This window comes from Pinus tabuliformis, chromosome 7 (assembly GCF_031772625.1).
Source record: "Pinus tabuliformis cultivar Carrire ecotype Pingquan chromosome 7, CPIR1, whole genome shotgun sequence".
NCBI lineage: Eukaryota > Viridiplantae > Streptophyta > Pinopsida > Pinales > Pinaceae > Pinus > Pinus tabuliformis.
Genome location: NC_142293.1, coordinates 1,710,781,663 through 1,710,806,476, shown reverse-complemented (window position 1 = coordinate 1,710,806,476; position 24,814 = coordinate 1,710,781,663). Strand labels below are relative to the sequence as shown.

Sequence of the window (24,814 nt, the reverse complement as noted above, 5' to 3'; positions counted from 1 at the left end):
TAATATGACATATATATATATATATATATATATTGATGCAATGTGTTATGTTCTATCGAAATATTACAATGTAATAATGTTATATATTATATACAATTATTTTATTTAATATATTATTGATAATATTACATTATTCTTTTGCTTTTTTTTAATACATTTATTACTATATATACAAAAGAAATATATTTGTACTTGAGAATGGACTTTGGAGTTAATGTAAATGGCATATCTAAACCACCAGGTTTTTGTACAGATCTGAGAGTGGGTCTCCATGGTTGATTGTAGTTGGACGACTATGGAATCCAATGTTTTTGAGGCACTGAGATTCATTTCACACATAAAACCTTTATTGTACACTTACAGTTTATTCATATTATACATCCCATCGAAAAAAATTAAAAATTCACGTGCCCTTCTGGAAATATGGCAAAAAAATATGACAACTCTGGCCACTCATCAGTTAGACTCAGAACAACTATAAACTTTAGACTCTAGAGCGATATTGAATAGTAAAATCTGCATTGTAATCAAGTGATGGAGTGGTGAGATCTTACTGGCCACAAGGTAGTGGTCCAACAATGGATTTATGATAATTTGATTGATTCATTTCAGCAAAAAACCATGAAAAGATTGGACTACTGAAACGACTATACCCCACCGCTATTACTAACAAATTACAATTTCCAGCATCAATTCATGACATGATATTGGGGCCGACGGAAGAGATGCTACTGAGCTCTACCCAGATGTTAAAATTGAAATTTAAATACACCACTGTTGAAACCTATCTCAAGCGCTTTTTTAATAGTTGTGACTCGAGAAAGACCCAGGGGTTAACCCAGCTAATACTCAGCAAAATGGAAAACTTAAACATATAGACCATATAAAAAAGACTTGGAATGTAAATGATGAAAGAATTTCAAAACTGAAAATCCCCATTCAACGAAACTGCCATTTTTTAATTCCCTAATTAAAAATGCAGATGCTATTTACTAAATAGTAAATATTGAATAAATTAATACTTGAACAATCGCAACGCTTAAGCCACGCACTTGCAGTGTTTCCAAGCTACCAGTGAACACTGTGTCCCTCACCCACGAACGACTCACCCACTATGATAGACCAAAACACAAAGACCAATGAACACTGAAGACTCAAGAATCAAAACCGACTGAGAAATTCATTTTGAGGAGCTCAGAAATTCAGAATCGATTTGATTTACTCTCGAGACAAACATTGTTTATATAGAAAATACAAAGATAACTTTTTCCGTCAAATGTGAGTTAGTTTTTCTGCCAAGAAATCGCGCCCATTTTTTGTCCCGACCTCGGGCATGCGTGGATCTAGACGCTCCTTGATGGATCGGAGCTCCCACACGCTCTCGATCCATGTTCCCAATTGAAACCCACTTCGGAAACTGCAAATTCTGCAAATTGGCTCTCCATGAAAGCTCCAACACACCTGCCAATGCTTCTGCCTATTTTGGAGCGTTTCGTACTAGCTCCCAAGCTCCCAGAAGCGTCTGATCATGGGGTACTTACTCTCCAACAGCTGGGAGCAGTACCCGTGCAACTTAGATGGAATGACATGGACACATTACTTGAATCAAAGCCTTTCAAGTAGTGTCCTTCCTAAAACCCTAAGGTCTCAGTGGAGGTAGCACTAGACTAGAGTCAAAGACTAACCTCCCAGGTGAAGTGAGGAAACAAGAATATAGTCAAGATCGGTCAATCATCCAGATCACCCCTTGATTCATATTAGTATGCCCGAAAACATTAAGTAAAAGCACATGATTACAAAATGGTTAAAGTACCTACTAATGGATGACCCACCTTCGTTCAAGGAGGAATATTGGATGGGAGAAAGAAATCTGACCGGAGCAATAGGTGGAGGATCTATGACATCATGTCATGTGCTGTTCAATTGGGTTGCAGGCAGGCTGGCTGTCCAAGGAGGAGAAAAAATTATCCTATGGGTTACCCACTTCTTGGTGGGTAACAGGCCCTTATGACTATTTGTAAGATTTCCCCTTCTTAGCATGACTCTTGCCTGGCTTGTAACATAAACACTCTTCAATTTCAAATTATCTAATAGAATATTGCATGGGTTTTGAAATCCAAACTGCAGTTTAAATTTCTAGACAGAGAATCCCATATAACACTGTATTTCACAAACAACAATTCACACTTGTATAAAAAAAAATTAATATAATTAGTCTGGCTAAGACATGGATTAATTTAGTGAATTTCCTACAATATTTTGGAGCAGTTCCTGCATCTTTTCCAACCGTCCTCTCCTTATGACATTACATCAGTTTTAATATGTGCAGTTCAAATGTGGCTAACATTCAAATTACCAAAAGAGTACCTTTTTATGGTATGAATTTATTCTACTAACTGCCCAATCAGCTAATAGAAACAAGTTCAAAATGTATCATTGGTGGATTCCAGCATGTATTTGTGTTTGAAGCAGATAAAATGTACCATTTTTGATAAAATACTAGTGAACCTTTAACCTGCAATGAAGATTAAAGATTGTATTCATGAAATAAGAACATGCTTTAATCAACAGAATGAAAGAGTCAGTGAAGGAGCTAATTTCAAGGTTCAAGAGAAATAAGGTTACCCTGAACTAAGTTGGAGGAGCATACCTTGAATTTCAAATCTTATAATGACCATGGACTTCCCAAATTTCCTTATTGTATTAAATTTAAACCACAAATGTTTACAACTGTCATAAACTTTGAGCTAACAAAACTTACCTGTTTCTGTTTTGAACTAGGCATTTAATTTTCTAGGTGAAACACAATAGGCTGGTGAACTATTGATGCCACAAAAACTTACATCAAGGAAACTTCTGTAAAACTCCCTGTTGAGAGTGCTGTTTTTATCACGATTTGGCTTTGCTTTGGTAGCAGTCAACACTCTTACTCCTTCTGTGCCAGAGACCTCTTTTGTGTACCCATCCTGTTTAATAACATCATGGGAGAATTAGACAACAATTTTTTTGATAGAATCTTGAATATTTTGTTGATCATTCAAGTGGAATTATACAAATATATTCAAATGATTGAGTTGTCATCTACCACAATGCATGTTTGTCACAGAGAAGCATCTAGGTTTTTCATTTTTAAGAATATTTATTTTTGTATTGTTTTCACCTTTTTGCATATTCTAACTTGAAGGAAAAATCATAGTCTTTTCCCGTGATCAAAACTTTTAAGGATATTTCTTTTCCTTTAGGTGGGAAATGCCATTTTCTGGAAACATGGAGTTTAAACTTTATAACATACGATAAAAAGCAACCCATATAAAACATCCAGAAGGAAAAAGAGATGCATACAAATATAAGGGCATACGTGTAATGTCCCTGCAAATTAATTCGCTAAGTTACTTTCCCTATTTTTGCAATTTTGGCAACAAGGAAATAATTTTGGTACAAAAACTTAAGAAAGGTGGGTTGTGAAGACACCTTTTGATTTTGGAGAGAGAAGATTGCAAAAAATTAGAGAAAAGGGAAAGTTAATTCATTGGTGGAGTGTGGGGGGCCACTTAGAGGAGGGAAATTCGAGCCTCTTGGAAGGAAATTCGTTGCGGAGGGAAAAGTCAAGGAAGGAGGTTGACTTAAGGGACCCACAAGGAGAGAGTGGGGGAGCAAACATAAATAAAAGGAGGCATCGTTTTGAGGCTTTTGACAAATTGAATTTTGAATTAGAGTACTCTTGAGCTGCTTAGCCAAGACTACGAGTGCTGCTTAGCACAAGGAGTTTCTGGGCGGAGATTCCAACTCTTCCTTCGGTGAACTTTGAGTGTCACGCTAGGAGAGCGATGGGTGATTTGTTTCAGGCATTTGGAGAAGCAGATTTGCAGTGTTTTCTTCAGCTAGTGCGTGTTTTCTCCAAGGGCACAGAGGCAACTCGTGGGGCTGAATTGGAGCAGTTAATTGGGGAGTTGAAGGTAAGAAAATTGCAGCAAATCCACCCTTGGGCAGAGCAGAAATTTTAGGAGAAATTCCAGGGTCAGTCCTGTAACATTTTGGGAGGAAGAAGCAGTTGAGATTGAGAGCCTGCACAGAGGCAGTTTGGACATTGTTGCAACAGGTTGGGCGTTGCTTCTGTTGGGAGTTGGGAGAAATTTCGGGGTGGATTTCAGCTCTATAACAACAAAGAATTTCTGTAGCTATTTGGCAGCTAGTTGAGAGGACCAAGCTAAAAATTGGGGTCTTGGGTTGTCAATAAAATTTGCCCAAACCCTTTTTGGGTTTTTGTGGGATTTATGTGGAGAGACTACAATTAAAATTGCAAAAAGTTCTGGGCAATTTTGAGGGGTCAAACAGACGGTTGTTTCCAGTTTCCAGCAACAACTTTGCACTAGGCAGAGCGCAGTTCTTTTTGGAGGATTTTTAGGTACTTGAAGCCATTGGTTGACACAAAGGTTTTGCTTTGCTTGTTGTAGCAAGCCCAGGTTCCTCTTATCATAGTCATTGTACTCTCATTTCATATATTAATGCAATGGCTGAGATAATTTGCCCCATTTCAGTGAATTGATTGTGTATGGTTGTGCATGTTAAAATTAGATAGTTGTGGCTAGTGCATTGTTTTCGTTATTCATTGTAGTTTTCCTTTAGGGATATTACAGTGGTATTAGAGCATGTTCTTGGCCAGTTGTCGGCACAAGAATCAGTAATGCCACGCCACTTTGGGAGAGTAGTCTATTACAAAGTTGGAAATAGAGACGAAAGAGGTGGTCGTGGTAGAGGACGCTGACCCGACCCTTTTTCTGATACAAAGGTTGAAGGTGCTAGAGGGGGTCAAGACTGGGTGGAGGAAGTCCAGTGTTGCACGAAGCGCCCCCCCCCCCCCCCCCCCCCCGGTTCCAAGCCCCGAAGCGCGTCCCTGACGGAAGCGCCTAGGAAGCTTGGCCGGAAGCGCGCTTCCGAAATTTTTAGACGCTTCCTGGAAATTTGGAAGCGCTGGCGCTTCCGAAGCGCCGAAGCGCGCTTCGTACGGCGCTTCCCAGACGCTTCCCAGACGCTTCCGTACGCTTCCAGAAAAGCTTCCGGAAAAGCATTTAGAAAATCGTTTTTTTTCAATTTTTTTTAAAATTTTAGGTGAGTTTGCTTGTTGGGGGTGGGTCCACCTTGGGTTAGGGTGACAAATGAAAGCAAAAAAAAATATAAATATAGCAGATGCTCCCTCATGGTAATGTTAAATTCTTAAAGTAAAAGTGACATTCTCCTTTATTTTTCATTTTCATCCTTTTACTTAAATTTTTAACATTACCATGAAATGACTCAGAATGTTTGAGAGTGGTTCCAGCCTCATTGGACTTCATATGGAGAAAATAGAATTTCATATCCTATTCAAAATTCAGCAGACTTAACAGTTTTCAGGTATTCAGGATCAATGGGATTGTGGCATTTCATTAGATTATATCAAGTATGAAGGTATGCGATTAGCATTTAATCAAGAGCACCAAGCCCTATATGTACCCTGGTGTTGGTGGTGTTAATTGTTGAACTCCTTTGTCACGCGGCACGCCCTTAGCAAAAAATTACCTTTCAATCAAGTCAAAATCATCGATCAAACATGTTAAGCTTTTTCTACCATATTTTAAGTCTTGAATTAGGTAGTTTGATCAAAATTGGGCAATGTTGACTAATATCCCTAGACAATCGAGGTAGAGGCAAAGGCTAGACAAGAGGAGAAGAATCTAGATTCTAGATCATTAATGTACAATGGATGTTATATCTATCTTGATTTATGCAAAAATATGCATGTTTTCATGTCTTCTACAATTAATTTGGTATTTGGGATGTTTGTTTTGAGTATAAATGCAAAAAAATATAAATATATATATATATATATATATATATATATATATATATATATATAGCAGACGCTTCCGCGGACGCTTCGCTTCCTAGATTTTTGGAAAATGACGCTTCGGCGTCCCCGCTTCCAAAAAACGCTTCCGCTTCGCTCCCGCTTCGTGCAACATTGGGAGGAACCCATGGCTGAAAACGAGCAGGGAGGCAACAAGGCAAATAATGAGACTTTGGAAGAATTGATGAGACAAACTAGGGAGATGGTCAATGCAGTGACCAGGATGATGGGGTTACTCATACAAAATTAGCAACCTCACAACACTCAAGGAGATGGGGGTTCCAGAATTGGGGAAGGGAGTCATACACATTAGCGTACAAACAAACAACCCCACACACCATTACGCGGGCAATTTGAGCAGCCCACCATGCCTTAGTTCGTGAATGAACCAAGAAAACGAGAATTGCCAGATATGTTGTGGAAGATTCTTTGCCATAGGGGTTGAGGAGTATGAGGGCTTCGACCTCAGGTTTCAAAGGGTTTCCTCATTTGCTGATTTTATTCATCTGAGGGAGAGCAGACATAGAGATGGGCAAGGACCATCTCATAGAGATGGCCAACATACGCAAAACCATGACATACAAAAGCTGGCAAGAGAGGTCAATCTTCCGAGCTATGATGTGTCAACCTAGAATTCAGCTAGGGTGTGGGTGCAATAGCTGGACACTTATCTACACTTGAACCCCATGCGAGAGGTTGATGCTATTCGGTTTGCTACCCTACATCGAGATGGAGAGGCTTAGGAGTGGTGGGATCATGAGCTGGTTACGTTGGGGCATGCCAACATTACATCTTATATGAGTTCACGAGGAGGTTGATTGAGCATTTTGATTGGAAGAACCCCGTGTTACACTTTCGAGAGTTGGCTAATTTGAGGCACACTAGCAATGTCGAGACCTACATTGCTGAGTTTCAAATATTGGTGGTGATGGTCTCTGACATTTCAAAGGCAATATTGGTCATGCTGTTTGTAGAGGGTTTGGCAGAGCCATTGCGTGGATGGGTGAGGGCATATACTCCCACAAATTTGCATGATGCCATTGGTTGGACTAGAGACATGATAGACACAGTCCCCAAGACTAGGGCTTCTAGTACCCATCAGACCCACTTTCCCTTAGGGGAACAAAGACACGAGACAACCACAAAGGGAGGTTGGGCGTGGTCAGTTGGACAATGAGACTACGAGGGACCTCTAGTGGAGGAAGCTATGTTTCATGTGCCATGAGCTGTGGGTACCGAGGCACAAGTGCACCAAGGGCAAGTCTCATTACATTGAGGTGTATTTAGATAGTGAGCTAGAGGAGGAGGCCGAGTAGGTGGACCGCAGGCTGTGGGAGGTGGAGGACCACCACCCCCACCGGGAGGAGGCCCATTTGCATCCACTGGGGGTGTTCTTGCTTCACTTCGGGGAGTTCTGAAGTATCTGACACTTCAGATCAGAGGCACAGTGCAAGGGCAGCGTGTCTATGTTTGTAGATAATGGGGCCACCCACAATTTCATTGATACCTAGATGGTGGAGAGGAGAGCTATATAGACAGAGACATTCAAGGGGTTTTCAATATTGGTACCACGGGATAGGACTATGTAGTGTACATGATGTGTTCCCAACTTGACCCTGACCATGGGGAACTACACTGTGACTGATCATTTCCTTGTGGTTGATGTACCCGACACTAATGTGATGATGGGTGTTCAGTGGTTGTATTCTTTGGGGAACGTGACTACTGATTGGAGGAAGTTGGAGATGGAGTTCATGGTTCCGGATGGGAAGTTGGTGGCATTGAGGGGAATCCACTCGTACCCACCACAGATAGTGTCAGCGCATAGGATGGAGGCTGACTTGAGACATGGGGAGGTAGAGTGGGTAGTGGAGCACAAGATTTCAGAGGTAGGGACTCAGGCATGATAGACACATCCAAACATCCTAACACTCTTGGAGAGGTACTAGGCAGTTTTTGGGGAGATTCCTCTAGGTCCACCACCAATTCGGGGGTTTGAGCACACGATTGAGTTGGAGGAGGGGGTGAACACAATGATCACCACTCCTTATCGGCATCCTAAGGCCTACAGGGATGAGATTGGCATTGGGACACATCAGGCCTAGCTCTAGCCCTTTTGCTTCGTCAGTGGTGTTGGTGAAAAAAAAAGATGGGACCCTTTGCATGTGCATCGACTACAAGGCCTTGAACAAGAAGACCTTGAAGAATAAGTACCCAATACCATGCATTGGCGAGTTGATGGATGAGCTTAGAGGATCCAAGTACTTCTCTATGATAGATTTGTGTTCGCGGTACCATCAGATTTGGGTGAGGAAGCAGGACATCCCAAAGACTGCATTCTGGTGCCATTATGGGCACTTTGACATTCTGGTGATGCCCTTTGGGCTCACCAATGCGTTGACTACATTTCAATCTTGCATGAACCACATGTTTCGCAAGCAGTGGTGTCGGTTCATGCTAGTGTTCTTTGACGACATACTCATCTATAGCAGGACTTGGGGGGAGCACCTGCAACACTTGGAGGAGGTCTTGCGCATCTTGGAGGAGCAAGAGTTTTATGTCAACATGTCCAAGTGCAAATTTAGGTTGACTGAGATGTATTACTAGGGGCACGTGATAGCGGAGGATGGAGTTAGAGTCTACTAGGAGATGATTCAGGCATTCATGAGAATGCGATAGAGTTGAGAGGGTTCCTGGGCATATGTACTTACTACGGGCACTTCGTGAGAGGCTTTTCTCAGTTGGCAACTCCCCTTATTGACCTCACAAAGAAGGGGGCCTTTGAGTGGACGAATACAACGTAGGAGGCATTTGAGCGCCTCAAGGTGGTGATGAGCACTTACCTTGTTTTGGCATTGTTGGATTTCTCTCAGCCCTTTGTGTTGGAGTGTGATGCATCTGACGAGTGCATAGGAGGAGTGTTGACGTAAGGAGACCACCTTATAGCTTATGAGATTTGGAAGCTCCATGATTATGAGCGATTGTATCCTATTTATGACAAGGAGATGTTGACCATCGTGCATGCATTGGCCAAGTTTTGGCAGTACATGGTGGGCAACAGGTTCAAGGTGAAGACAGACCACAACAACCTTCGTTTCTTCCTGGAGTAGAAGGAACTAAAACAGAGACAACAAAAATGGGTTGGCAAGATCCAGGCTTATGATTTTGAGATAGAGTACGTCAAGCGTAAGCAGAACGTCGTGGCAAACACATTATCCAGGAGGCCCATGACACTATCTCTGATGGATATTACTAGGGATTGGAAGGCACAATTGTTAGTTTAGTAATCCAAGGATCAACAAGCTTGCGAGATATTGGGTGGTGCATGTAGAAATGACAAGTACATGGTGATGGATGACGTGATATACTACAAGGGCCACATTTATTTGGTGCCAGGGTCATAGCTCAGGGAGAGGATTATGCACATGGCACACGATTCACCCATAGTAGGACACTTGGGGTTCCTCAAAACCTACCAGGTGATTAGAGAGCATTTCACTTGGAGGGGTCTCAAGGTAGATGTCTTGAGATATGTGCACGAGTGTGAGGTGTGCCAGCGGAACAAGGGGGAGCATACTCATCCTGCTGGTCTACTGCTCATCCTGCTAGTCTACTACAACCTCTTCCCATTCTAGGGAGGAAGTGGGAGAGTATTTCTATGGACTTCATCATAGGACTTCCAATGGCACAGGGGTGAGATTTCATATACGTAGTGGTGGATCGATTGACCAAGTCTCCCATTTCTTTGCTATATCATCTAGATCTTCAACTTCATGGGTTGTAGAGCTCTTTTTCAGAGAGGTTTTCAGGTTGCACGGTCTGTTGAAGACCATCATTATTGACAAGGGCCAGCAGATTCATGGGGGCATTCTGGTAGGAGTTGTTTCACCTCATGGACACTGAGCTTACACATAGCACTAGCTACCACCTACAGACAGATGGTCAAAAGAAAGCTATGAACAAATAGATGGAAGGTTATTTGTGCAACTATGTTACAGGGCTACAACGCGCGTGGGTGAAGTGACTGCACCTTAGGGAGTACTGCTACAACACCACCTACCACATGTCTATAGGTATGTCTCCTTTTCGAGCTCTCTATGGATATGATGCTTTATCATTTGCTGACATTGTTTTTGGAGATAGTCGAGCCCAAGGGGTTAAGTATCAGATCTAAGAGAGTCAGGAGATTCTTAAGGCTCTCAAGGACAACTTACGGACTACACATAATCAACAAAAAATATATGTAGACTAGAACAAGGTTGAGAGATAGTTTGAGGTTGGGGATATGGTCTACCTACGCCTCCAACCTTATGAGTAGTCATCACTTAAGCAAAATGGGGGAAAAATGATCAAGCTACAGTTCTATGGGCCATACAGGTTGACTAAGAGAGTTGGGGAGTTGGCATATGAGTTGGAGCTCCCTCTAGGTAGCAAGGTACACAATGTCTTCGATGTGTCCTGTTTGAAGAAGGCCCTGGGGCAACAAGCCATAACTACATCAGAGTTGCCACCATTGGATGATGAGGGACACCTGGTCTTAATTCCAGAGGCCATTTTAGAGATGAGGGAGAGAAAGCTTTAGAATAAAGTGATCCAGGAGTACCTTTTCAGGTGGGAGGATTTGCCAGAGGGGGATGCCACTTGGGAAGGAGAAAAGATACTTCAACATCTAGTGTTACAGTTGCTTGAGGACATGCAATATTGGGCAGGGAGGATTGTAATGTCCCCACAAATTAATTTGCTAAGTAAGTTTCCCCATTTTTGCAATTTTGGCAACAAGGAAATAATTTTGGCACAAAAACTTAGGAAAGGTGGGTTGTCAAGACACCTTTTGATTTTGGAAAAAGAATATTGCAAAACATTAGAGAAAAGGGAAAGTTAATTCATTGATGGAGTGTTGGGGCTACTTAAAAGAGGGAAATTCGAGCCCCTTGGAAGGAAATTCGTTGGGGAGAGAAAAGTCAAGGAAGGAGGTCGACTTAGGGGACCCACAAGGAGAGAGAGGGGAAGCAAAGATAAATAGAAGGAGGAGGCATCATTTTGGGGCTTTTGACAAATTAATTCTCAATTAAAGTATGCTTGAGCTGCTTAGCCAAGACTACCAACACTGCTTAGCATAAGGAGTTTCCAGGCAAGATTCCAATGCTTGCTTTGGTGAACCTTGAGTGTCACCCTAAGAGAGAAATTGGTGATTTGTTTCAAGCACTTGGAGGAGCGGATTTGTAGTGTTCTCTTCAGCCAGGGTGTGTTTTCTCCAAGGGCGTAGAGGCAACTTGTGGGGTTGAATTGGAGCAATGAATTGGGGAGTTGAAGGTAAGAAAATTGCAGCCAATCCGCCCTCGGGCAGAGCATAAATTTTAGGAGGAATTCTAGGGTCAGTCCTGTAACATTTTGGGAGAAACAAATATTTGAAATTGAAGCCCTGCACAGGGGTAGTTTGGACATTGTTGCCACAGGTCGGGCATTGCTTCTGTTGGGAGTTTCTAGTTGAAGTTTCTTTGGATGATGAGGAGAAATTTCCCTTAGAAGCTGGGAGAAATTTGGGGGTGGATTTCAGCTCTATTACAATAGAGAATTTTTGTAGCTATTTGGCAACCAGTTGAGAGGAGCAAGATAAAAATTGGGGCCTCGGGTGGTCGGTAAAATTTGTCCAAACCCTTTTTGGGTTTTGTGGGATTAATGTGGAGAGACTATAATTAAAATTGCAGAAATTTTTGGTCACTTTTGAGGGGTCAAACTATGGTTGTTTCCAGTTTCTAGCAACAGTTTTGCACCAGGTAGGGCACATTTTCTTCTAGAGGATTTTTCGGCACCTGGAGTCATTGGTTGAAAAATGAGTTTTGCTTTTCTTGTTGTAGCAAGTCCAAGTTCCTTTTATCATAATCATTGTACTCTCATTTCATATATTAATGCAATGGCTCAAAGAATTTGCCCCTTTTCAACAAAGTAATTGTATACGGTTGTGCATTTTAAAATTAGATAGTTGTAGCTAGTGCATTGTTTTTGTTATTCACTATATTTTTCCTTTAGGGATATTACAATGCGACAAATCACAAGATTTATCATAGTAAGAGGGTCCAATAAATTGATGTTGTTACTTGAGATAGAAAATGCATGTGTTAAATGGCAAACCATTTAAGTCCAACTCAATGAAATTTAAGTTCTCACTTCTTATGCTGATTTTTATAATGTTATAGCCGATTTCCCCACACTTGAAACATAAGCACAAATGATAGACAAACAATGCACATGTAAAACCTATTCACACAATGGAACAAATGTGAACCATTTGAGAGACTCCTCAAAAGATCAATTTTACTTTGTCATGATAGCAACTAGGGTTTTGGTAGTGGTGTTTCTTGTGATGAAATTATAACTAAGTGTGTGAAAATTAATGACTAGCAAATATTAATAACCATGGAAGCTTTCCAAAGTGGTACTATCTTAAGTGTGAATGAATATTTAATATTGGACCCAATGGTTGTTTGCTTTTATAGGCACCACCAGTGGTTTGGAAGCCAACAAAGTTCCATGGCCACATCACGATAAGCATAAGTAGGGGAATTTCATTCATAGATCCACTTGTATCTCAATATTGCCAAATTAAACACATAACTCGTAGAAGAATGAAGACAAAATGGATTACTTTCCTATTGTTCAATGTGTGTTGTACACGATAGGCATAAGAGGGGGAATTTCATTCATGTATCCCCTTGGATCTCACTATTGTGAAATTAAAATTATAACATGTAGAAGAATGAAGAGAAGAGATTACTTCTATATTATTCAATGTGTGTCATAGAAGATATTTATGAGAGAGAAGAGGTAAGTTCAAGAATTACTTATGTAAGTACATAAAAGTCATCTGTGACTAATTTACTTCAGGTTACTTTATTATTCTAAAATAACTTTACAACATAATCTTATAAAATTCTCCATTAATACATGATCATTATTAGAGCCTCCAATACCTTCCATTAATGGTCAAACTATAAATGATCATAAGATTATCTCAAAATTCCATACACTTTGGATTGAGAGGTTTGGTAAGAATAACTATGGTTTGGTTGTGAGTTGTGAAACACGACAGTGTTGTTATTCATTTTCTACTAGTTGTTGAATGCAATGACTCTATGTCCACATGTTTAATTCACTCATGATCTAGATGATTTTTAAGAAATTTAATTACACTATGATTATCACAATAAAGCATGGTACACTTGCTTGTTTTTCTCAACTTGCAAATCAACGAGTGTCCTCAACCAGATTGCTTCACAAGTTGTATTCATCGTTGCTTTATACTTTGATTCTAATGATGAAAGAGCTATTATTTTTAAGAAATTTAATTACACTATGATTATCACAATAAAGCATGGTACACTTGTTTTTCTCAACTTGCAAATCAACAAGTGTCCTCAACCAGATTGCTTCACAAGTTGTATTCATCGTTGCTTTATACTTTGCTTCTAATGATGAAAAAGCTATTGCATGTTGCATTTTCCTAAACCAATACCACACCTCGACAAAAGAAAAAACATATATTGTAGTATATTTCCTATTGTTAATTGAATTTGCTCAATTTGAATCTAAATAGCTTATTAATTGGTAATCCTCACATTTTTCATAAAAAATACCATACTTTAAGGTACCCTGTGTCATCACCTAAAAATCACTCATAGCACAATGCCAGTGATTGCCCCAAATATCATTACCATAACGAGACAAATGCCACTAATGGAAATTAAATCAACAAATTAAAAGAAATGGAAAAAAAACTATAGAAAAGTGGGTTTTGAACCATTTAGACAAACTTATAGTGGTGATTTTGTGTGATAAGTGCGACTAGTCCTTCAACAGTCACGCAACTCTATAGTAATAAAATCTCATCAACGTTCGATGCATTAAATACCCACATACCATTAGAATTTGAAAGATAAGTTTGAACCAGGTTCGTTCAAGGTTCAAGAACATTAATAGAGGGTCCTTTGGTACTCTAGGGGCCCCTTTATGCATAGGAATTAACAATGGGATTGTGCTCCATTCATATTTGGAGCTAGTTTTTATCAAGTTGCGAGAAACTCTACAAATACAAGGCCATGAAGGAACATTTGTTAAGAGAAAAAAGTAGTGTTATGCCTTAGAAAACTTTGTGAAAGAGTTCTCGCAACTCTCAAGCAATTGCATGCTTTGATATTATCACTTGGCAAGCCTTTCATCATTGAAGAAGCCTGTGGACTTCTTGACTTGCAAAGAGAGAAGCAACAAAGGGAACAATAAGGTCCCTCCTCAAGGGGATTGAAGAAGGCTCACCCAACTCAATGCAATTCTCTTTGGTGTCTCATTTGAAGGACAACAAAGCCTTACTCCATTGATAATAAAAGAGTTTACTTCCCATTTTGTTTTTTATGTTCTCTTGTTTATTAATCCAACTTCAATTATACAATTTATATATTTTTTGTGATATTTCTAACCATTTTTGTTGTGTCATGTTGATGCAACTACCTCTACAACAAGTGGGATTTTGCTCAACCACTTGAAAAATCCCACCAAACACTTTTCACACTTGTCAAAACTCCTTTTATTATTGTCCAATGTTCATGTTTAGGATCTGCATATATAACTAATCACAAAACTCAAATCTAGCCTTCTTGTGAGATATATTAGGTGGCCCACCATGTATCTATAAGACTAGCTCGTTAGCTAGTTTAGAGTCCATTCTGGTTGATAACTTGAGCCCAACATCCACATGTGTAGAATTTCCCTTACAATCCTCCATCCTAATCCTTTTTAACAAACTCTTAGTGTACTTGGTTTATGACACTAACTATAAAAAATATGAACTTGAGAGAAGGAGAGAGGGAACCATATGTTTAGAAGAGAGAACTGTCAATTTTGTGTTCATTCAAATTAGGATATGTCTTCTTACATTTATACAAGCGGTAAGGGAAAGACATTATTTAACTTCCTTTTATTGATTTATTATCAATATTAAAGTACTTTATTGTATTTTTATTTACATACATTAATTCCTAATTACTAAAAACCGACCTTATCTATTAATTACACTAACATTCTTCCTTAATGGTCATGTTGGAAAATATGTGAAGCTTATCTCTAAATTTAACAAACATATCTAGACCAAATGGCTTGGTGAAAATGTGTGCAATTTACTTTTGTGTGGTACAATATGGAAATTCAACCTTGTCGTTTTCTACAAGTTGTCTGATGAAATTTCAATGGATATCCATGTGTTTAATGTGCTCATGGAAAACAAGATTCTTTACTAATTTTAGAATGCCTTGATTAGTGCAAGACAGGACTGTTACCCATCATTTTGCATGAGGATTACACTAATGATTTTTTTCCACAAAACTTGTGATTTTTATCACAAAGACATGTTTACGGGTGTTGATGGCCTAGGTGTTGTTCTTTCACTTGATGAGGTTCTTGGTGATGGAGTTGCAGATATCTTGATGATGTTGATACCTTGATTATCTAGGTGATTTCCTTCCTTTCGTGCTAGTACACTTTGTTATGGATCCCTTAAGATCATTGGATAATTGATGATACATTTTGATGATGATAATAATAATCTAATAAGGTCGCAACCAAGCCAGATACCAAATTGGTGAATGAGACCCGCTTGTTTGTAAGGCAAGGTACTCACCTCCACACAACGATTTTACTGCTAAAGTCTACAAAGGTGTACATACTCTAGCCCCCTCTAGTTTTGAATATGTGACATTTTAGGAGGTAACACTAGTTTTTAATCATTAGTCCCACTCAAGCTGTATACCCTACTTGACTCTATGGGAGGAACACCCTTGCACCTTTAGGCTAAGCTAACATTGTATTGGCATCATCATTTTGTTAGCTTCATAATGGTATAGAGTTCTTCTCATACTCCTCCCCTCTTTTCTATATGTTTTGTTACTTCGATGAGTGCATACTAGCTTGGTTAAAAGGGTCTTTACTCCAAGGTCCTCGCTCTTATGGATTTTTTCACACATGGACTAGTTACTTATGTGGTGGATCATTGTTTTATGTCAATTACTCCCTTTTTTGGCTAATATATGGAGGCATGTACATACATATCATCATATGCATCTTTTAGTGAGATTGTTCTCGTTCTTGATGGATTGGTTGATCATGTGGATGACTTGGCATATGGGTTGATGATGATACTTAGCTTGGATCTAACACACTGCACATTATCTCTTGATGGATTGATACCTTGCTTTACGGAGCTAGCCTTTGGCACACTTATGGAGGGTAGTTACATCTTGGACCTTGAGCTTGAGTGGTTTTATATGCTTTATTGTTGATCACTCCACCTTATTAGGCCACCTTGCACAACTCCGCACTCTTTATTATTCACACATTCCATCTTTGGAGGAGTTCTTTGCACACATTTGAGACATGGTCTTATTATATTGGATTGCTAAGGGGTTGCACCCTTTCTTCATGGAGTTAGTTGAGCATTCATGACATTCCACATGTGTTCTTCATTGACTTGATGCCTCTTTTCATGGATCCACTTGCTTGACACTCAATTTTTGGAGAATATCCACCATTGGAGGCCACATAGCACAACCTTCCATGCCTTATTGATGGGATGTTTCACTAAGAGATTTCACATTTGCTATATTTAAGGATTTGACTTGGTTCAAATCCTCATGGAGTGGCACATGCACCCTTCTTGGTGCCTTATTACACACAAATCTATACTTACTGTTGAGGATCTCCCACTTTGGAAGCTATGTTGCACAATTATTCATGATTAGAGGAGCGTTTGAGCTAAGTGACCTGGTTTGAGTTTGAGTTTGAGTTTGATGACCTTTAGGTTCAACAAAAAATCAATAGTAAAAAATTTGCTAATAAAATTCGACATTAAATTCAATAGAGTATAAAATTTAAAAATTTATACACATGTCAATCACGTAAAAATATATAGACATTAAATTCGAGAATATATATATATATATATATATATATATAATTTAAATTATCTATTTCTATTTATACAAATTTTATGAATAATAAACATTATAAAATTAAAGTATATATTATATACACAATGTATACACATAGACACTGCGACCACAGTTTGATTTCTCTTTGGGTAAGGTGTATGATACTTTTCGGGTAAGCAAGGTCTTAGGAATGTTATGGAGTTCATCAAGAAAAGGGATATGCTAAGGTCAAGCCATGCTTCTGCCAACAAAATTAAGGTTGAACACAAATATGCAAGAACAAAGTTGAGCAAGGTATCATATATAGTCAATGTAGTTCAAAGAGTATAATGGGGCTAGAAAAAAAAGAGCATGTCCATGTAGAAAATATGTGATCCTCAACCCATAAGCCGTGTATTTGAACAATGCACTCCTATAATTTTGAGAATTAAATTTATTTAAGCAAATTCCCCTTTAAAATGAATTAAATTACTGGCAAATTTAATTGTCAAATTATGGAGATGAGGTTTGACTAAAAGTAATGGATGGATTTGAAGGAATTAATTCAACACCTCATGAAATTCAATGAATTTTGAATTTCATGAAGGAAAGTAGTTGCAGCTAGTGACTTAGCTTTAGAGATCCACACGTGCCGCCTCATGAAGGTTCTACTTGGTCTTTTCATGGTTTAAGGAGGATGTCTCCCCTTAGAAAGCTACCACTATCAGTCTTGAAGGACTTTACTTGATTATTGTACTCTTTTCCATGCCATTGATGATGAAGTGTCGTATTGGAAGAGATTTAAGAGGTTCCAAACCCTAGATTTAGGGTTTCATTACATATTTTGAGGGTGCCCTAGATTAGGGAGCAATGATCCTTTGATAGAGTACCTAGATTTCGATTGGGTCAATCAGATTAGATGTAAAGTGGCCACAACATTTTCAAATTGTGGTCATAATAGAAATTTCGAGAAAAAATTAAGTGAGTTATGGTGATTACAAATATGTTGTGTTAAAATTCTTGCTACATTTTGACCAACTTTTTGAGGAACACCTCACCTTTGTTGCTGGAGTGTTTTGGTTGTTTGGGAAGAGTGAGATTATTGTATGCACATGATGGAGGATGCCTTGAACATAGAACAAAGCTTTTAATGGTTTGAGGCTATATTTGAAGGAGACATTTACTATGGGAGGTGCACATGGCATAACGACCTCATTATTTTATCATTGTTTGACTTGTCTCATGAGTTTATTATGAGATATTGTTATTGTATTGTTTCCTTGGAGAAAAACATGGATCTAGAAGACTCCAATTTTATGTTGTCATTGTTCTTGGAGAGATTAGTGGATCTAGGAAAACAATTATTATTTTATTGTAAAGCGAGGGCTCTCTTTAAATAGTAATTGTCCACAATTGTAGACAAGGTTGGATTTTTGCAGTTAACCATGCTTGGAGCTTAATGGATATATCTTTCTTGAAGAATATGTGATGTGTAAGGGTTCATTTCCTATCAAAGTGAGGCTATTGTTCTAATTCTTTATATTGTAGCTTTTGATTGTAGAGTTGCTAGGACTTGCTATTGATTGGCCATTGGTGAATAATACATTTGTTGTATTAATTTTTTTTTTGTGTAAAAAGTTTAGCTCTCCATAAAACTTTGTTGTCTTGTTTATGGAATATTCTTTTGCATCTTACATTACGTGGGTTGTTACTAGACTAATTCTCCATGGCAAGGCACGTCTCATTAGAAAATTTTTTGATGTGGTGCTTTTAAGTGTTGATATGAGTGGTAGCGTCAAAAGGTCTTATACATTGACTTGGTGTCTTAGCATGTGGAAGACATTATTTGCCTTTTCTAGTGATTAATGTCTTATTCCCTAAGTCTAACTTAGGAAAAGTACAATAATTAAAGTAAATTAATTATATCGGACTATTGAGTTATTTTCTAAGGAGAAATAATTTAATTATTTAAGTGACTTGGAAATAGTCTCAACTATTTGATCTTCGAGATGGTTTTGGAAGGGAGATTCGGCATAGGGATTTGGACTCAATGAAGATTATAAAGGGAGCCTAGCGAGGAGGTGAAGACAGAAGACGAAGATCACAAGTTGTGTAAGTGAGTCATCACGAAGAGAGTGATTTTCTCTGAAGTGCGAGTGGCTCAATGAACCAGTGCACAGAGAAGAAGTGTGAGTGGGTTCGTGCGAATCCAAGGAGGCCGGGTAAGAGGAGATTGCAGGGTAGAGTTATCAGAGGGAGACTGTATTTGTCTGGAGGAGGTTGAGTCGCTGCAATGTTGGGTTTTTCCTAGTGCACATTAGTAGTGGAAAGGCATAGATCGAGTTGTTGGAGGTCGAGTTCTTCAGGTCGATTTCATCTGGAGGCAAATTTCCTTGAGGCCGATTTACCTGGGCTGAATATATTTTGAGGGAGCCGAGTTGCAAGGTCTAGATTTGTATTTTTCCTTGCATCTTTGTGGGTCGAAAAAACCCAAATTTTCCAGATAATGAAATGATGGAGAATTGATTGTGGGCTAATTAATTTTTCAATGTGTTATTAATCTCCCTGGATTATTTCTGCTGCATATTCTTAATTCTATAAGTTAAAAATACCAGTGATTTTATTTTTCAGTAAATCAATGTTTATTTGGGTTAATAAATGAACTGCTGGGGATAAATTAATTTGTTGTGGGAAAATAAATTTGGTTGGTATTAGAAACTTAACATGGAATTAGAGTAGTCTAGAAGACCCTGAAAGAGAGATTTGAGATCTTGAGTGTTTGCGGCAATGAGTTTTTCATTTTTGTAGTAGCAAAATTATTTCCTTAATTTTGTAGTTGGGTTTTGTCGCTGCGACTGATTGGTGGAGATGACATCATTGTTGAATTTGAGATATGAAAGTAGGTTCGATGGGTATCAAATTTGAGCCACTAGAAGGAGCGAATTACCTAGATTATGAAGTTGAATGGTCTTTGGGATTTAGGAGCAGAGACGTGTAGATTCCTTCAGATCTGAATCTTGCAGCCGAGCATAGGGAAAAGGATATGAAAGAAAGCTGTATAATTTTGGATGGTCAGAGGGATAATATAACCCCCCACATATCACAGAAGGGTACCGAAGGACAAATGTGCTTAGCTTTGACAGGTCTTTATCAGAATACAAGCGAGAACAAGAAAATGGTGTTGAGAGAGAAGTTGAACTGTATTAAAATGAACAGATTTGAGATTGTGACATCTTATCTCACGACAACCTAACAGGCTTGTGATGAGCTTGTAGTTGTTGGGGAAACTGTGCATGATTCAATGCTAGTCAAAGTTGCTCTGAAGGGGTGCACAAAGCAGTGGCCCACTTTTGTGGATGGGATTCTTGCTCGTCAACAACTTCCTAATTCGAGTTGGTTATGGGATGACTTCACCCAGAAGGAGATTTGGGAAAATTCCTTGACCGAAGGACAATGAAAGGGCAGTGAGGAGAAAGATGAAGTTGCTCTTGTTGCACCAACGAAAAGGGGTAAAGCTAAGGCCATGCAGAACAAGGATGGAGGAGCATCTTCATATTACAAGAAGGAAAGGGATATGAGCAAAGTTAAATGCTTTGATTTTCATAAGTTCGAGCAATTTTCCAGTCAGTGTCCTAACAAAAAGAAGGGCAAGGGCAAGACTGCTACAACAACTACTATGCAAAGTGAGGAGATAACGAAGAAGTTTTAGAAAAAAATCACCCTAGTATCTTTCCTTTCTGGAACCGTCACAAGAGGTGTCTAGTTCATGGAAGTGGAGCATCTCGTCATATGACGGGATCTTGAGAGCTCTTTACCAACATGACCAAGGGGCCCAAAGATGTAAATGTGGAGATCGGTGACAAGGCCAAGTATGCAGTTAAGGGCATTGGGAGTATTGAGTTCCAAATGGACTCAGGAGGCATCATGTAGGTGAACAAGGTATTATATGTACCGGGGTTGGAGAAGAATCTCCTTTCAATTTCGACCATGGAAGACATAGGAATGGAGGTTAGCGTGATGGAGGTGAAGTGGTTGTTGGGCCAAAGGGGGCTAATTTCAGCAAGAAGCGGGTGATTGGTAGAAGGGAGAGAGATCTCTATTTGTTGAGAGGGTAGTCAGTGAAGGCTCTCATTCATGAGAGTGATAGCCAGAGCAATATTTGGCATAGAAAGATGGGGCACCTACACTACAAAGCTCTTCTGATGGTGCAGAGGATGGTTATTGGTTTTCCAGAGAACTAGGTGGAGTAGGATGGAGTGTGCCAAGGGTGTGCGCTTGGCAAGCAAGCCATGATTGTGTATTCTCACAGTGAAACTATGTCAAAGGGTGTGATAGACTTGGTGAATTCTGATATTTGTGGTCCTATGTTTGTAATGTCGATCACATCGTCCTTATATTTTGCGACATTCATAGATGATTATTCCAGGAAGACTTGGATCTACTTCCTGAAGACCAAGGATGAGGTCTTCAATCGGTTTTAGGAGTTCAAAGCTCTTGTGGAGAACTAGACAAAGAAGAAGATTAAGGTGTTGAGATCATATAATGGGGGCAAATATAATGAGTTCAAGCATTTTTGTAGGGAGGCAGGAATCAAGTAGCTCACAGTGCCTTACAACCCTCAGCAAAATGGGGTTGCTAGGAGGAAAAATAGCACCATCATGGAAGCAATGAGGGCAATGATCTATGATCAGGAGTTGCTTATGTTTTTGTGGGCGAAATACTACAATACAACCATGTACGGGTAGAATAGGAGTCCTCACAAGGTGTAGGAGGACGTGATTCCTAAGGAGCTATTTATGGCAGTGAAATTGGATATGAGTTATTTGCGCATATTCGATAGTCTAGTTTATGTCTATGTGCTTATAGAGAAGAGGACGAAGCTGGATCCCTTATCTTAGAGGGGCATGTTTGTTGGCTATAGCGAGGTCTCAAAGGCCTACCTAGTCTACATTCTAGGAAAAAAGAAAAGTGATCTTGAGTTGGGATGTTAGATTCGATGAGGACAAGACACTTACAAGATCTCATGGGAGGGTGTCAACAGTGGTAGAGGAGTTGGAGCGAGACATTCTCGTTGTCCTCCGAGAAAACTCTAGGTCAGTTAGTCATGCCAGAGCATCTAAAATGTTTTGTTTGTTCTTAAAGTTTTTGGATGACCAATGTTATGAACAATTTAAAAATAGGTGCTTAAGCCTTAACAGTTGCCAAGTTAGATGAAATGGCTGCTATTTGTCTAAAAATAGTTAATTGATTTAAAATGGGTGAATAGCAGAGTCTTGATGAAATATAAATTACTAAATATTCAAACATCATATTTGATTGGTTATAAGAAAAGAATACAAGCAAACAACATTTCCTGTAGAACAAAATATATTTAATCGAATGCATATGGGTGTAACAATTAATTGATATAGAGGAGTTTATAATAATAGATAGTCTTATAAACTAGTCGCTAATTATTGTTTATAACTTCACAGGGGATTTAAGACTGACTGATACTCAGTATGATCTTACCCAGATCTCTGCATAAAGACTTAAATACGTGAAGAAAGACAGAATGAAATAAGCACATAAGGAAAACTTACTAGGAGACAAAATATAGAAGGCAAATTCAGAATCCTTTCATTAACTTGAAGCAAATCTCTAGCTCAGTTACAATTTTGTTTTGAGAGCTCATCCAAGGGTTCAAACCTTAATAACTCGAACGATGAGTTATTTATACAAAATAAAAGTTGTTCTATATATTTTTCAAACAAAAATACAAAAATAGTACAAAAGTATAGGAATTTTAAAACTGCCAAGTGCTGGCACTATCCTTTAGGAATTTGTTGATGATGTGTTCCCAAAAAGTGTTGCCTAGCTGTCTGTCAGTTGTTGATGAAAGTTACTTGATAACTTCACACAAGTGATCCCATCTGTCTTCACTTGGTATAGAAAGATTTACCAATTTCATGTAAACTTCATCAACCTCGGTGTATTTTTCAAAAGTGGGCTTATTTACAAAAATGTGTTTAATCTCATGCTTAATTGTTAAGTCAAAATCTAAAGCCTCTAACATTTGTTTTCCTATAATATGACCCTTTGTACCTGCAAAACTTGCTTTATTAGTTGCTATTGTATAAATCTTTTGGCAGTGTTCCTCCAAACTTATCATCCTGTCATTTGGGGCCACTAATCCTGACAATCGTCTCTGATTGCGTAAATTAAACTTAATATGAAACCTTTGAACAAAAGTCTTCAAGGTTTGGCACTTCCGATCCACCTGATCCACAAGTCAGGGCCTACTTCCGATCCCAACAATTACAGGACAATCATGGTTGGGCACACATTCTCCAAGTTATATGCCACAGTACTCCACAGGAAGCTCTCCCACTTTCTTGAGTAGAGACAACTCAGGGCCAAGCAGGTTTCCATCCAGGCCACCAGACAATCGACCATATCCTTACTCTTCGAGCGGTGATTGAGGAGGCTAGGCATTGATCCTCTAAGGTGTACTGCTGCTTCGTAGACTTCCGGAAGGCCTTTGACTCAGTTCCAAGGGAAGATCTTTTCCAGAGGCTAAGAGAGATTGGTATTTCCTCGACTCTCCTTAATGCTATCATGCGTCTCTATGAGGCTGTCCTTGGTCGTCTACGCATAGTAGGAGGATTGTCTAATTTCATCCGAAGCACCATTCGAGTCAAGCAAGGATGCCCCCTTTCACCTACTTTATTTGGGATATATATCGATGAGTTTGAGTCCTTCCTCCGAGAGCATATCCAGGATACAAATGGATGTCTTCTTCACCAGGTCCTAATTTCCATCCTCCTCTTTGCAGACGATATTGCCCTCATTGCCTCCTCCCAAGAAGGCCTCCAGAGACAGCTGGATGCACTTGCAACTTTTTGTGACCGGAGGCATCTAACTGTAAACTTGGGTAAAACCAAAGTGATTATCTTCAATGGAGTCAAGAAATCCTCAGATTTCCGCTTCCTATTTAAAGGGGAAGAGATCGAGATTGTCAACACCTATACATACTAGGGAGTTCAGTTTTCAGGGCCTCGCTTCAACCTGCGGCCAACCCTTCAGTGTCGGATCAACAAAGGGTATGGCTCCCTAGCCCTTCTGGAGAGGCAGTGTTTCCGGCACCACTTCCAGGACATCTCGTCCAAAATGAGCATCATGGACACCTTGATTCGCCCCAGAGTGCTTTACGACTCAAAGATTTGGGGTCCCTCTCTCCTAGAGTCAGATTGGGCTTCAGTGGAGCGAGTCCAGACCCTCCTTTTGCGCCGTTTCATCAGATGCAAGCAGACAGTTCCCCAACACATCCTTCTAGCTGAGTTCGGGGCTTAGTCTTTCCGTCTAGAGGTAATTTTCATGTTAGTTTCCCTCCTGCACAGACTCTGAGGCCTGGCAAACGTGAGGAAGGGTCATGACAGATACCCGTATTTAGCATATTGCTCCCCGGAGCACATCGACCATAGCAGACAGGCCGATCCAAATGTTGGTACACCGGTGTGACAGAGATTTTGGAGGCTTCAGGAATTCAAATTGACCACCTCCCTCCTTTTCAGTACTCTCTAAATGCTCTTGGCCACCTTCTTCCCAATCAGCAAGAGCTGAATAAAATCATTAAGGAGGATATTTACAAACGATACATTCAGACTACATGGACCAACAATGGCCTTCTACATGGAGCATTGCCTGGAGATCAGGGATGGGCTCATCATCAGACCTCAGTACACGTTCCAGCATTGGATGCATGCCCTTAGAATCCCCCTCGGGAAGTTCGAGGTCGCATCTCACAGACTCCGGGTGGAAATAGATCACCACATCGATAGGGCAGATAGGATCTGCCAGCTCTGTCATTTACAGGAGATAGAAACAGAGACACATTTCATCTTCGGATGCCCTGCGTACTACGAGATCCGAGGCCGTTTCCATTGTCTCTTCGGGTCTTCTTAGACATTGTCCAACTTCCTCAGATATGTTGATTCGA

General features: G+C 39.5%; 1 protein-coding gene across 4 annotated transcripts in view; it reads right to left on the bottom strand.

The window, feature by feature from the left end:
- Window positions 1-24,814, bottom strand: part of LOC149255168 (nucleoside hydrolase 3-like) — a 369,934-nt gene that overhangs the window by 170,813 nt on the left and 174,307 nt on the right. For all 4 annotated transcript variants that reach the window (XM_089460372.1, XM_089460371.1, XM_089460374.1 and 1 more), the window contains one exon: window positions 2,844-2,966. In XM_089460372.1, coding sequence (XP_089316498.1) covers window positions 2,844-2,966 — 123 coding nt within the window. The remainder of the gene's footprint in view (window positions 1-2,843; window positions 2,967-24,814) is intronic.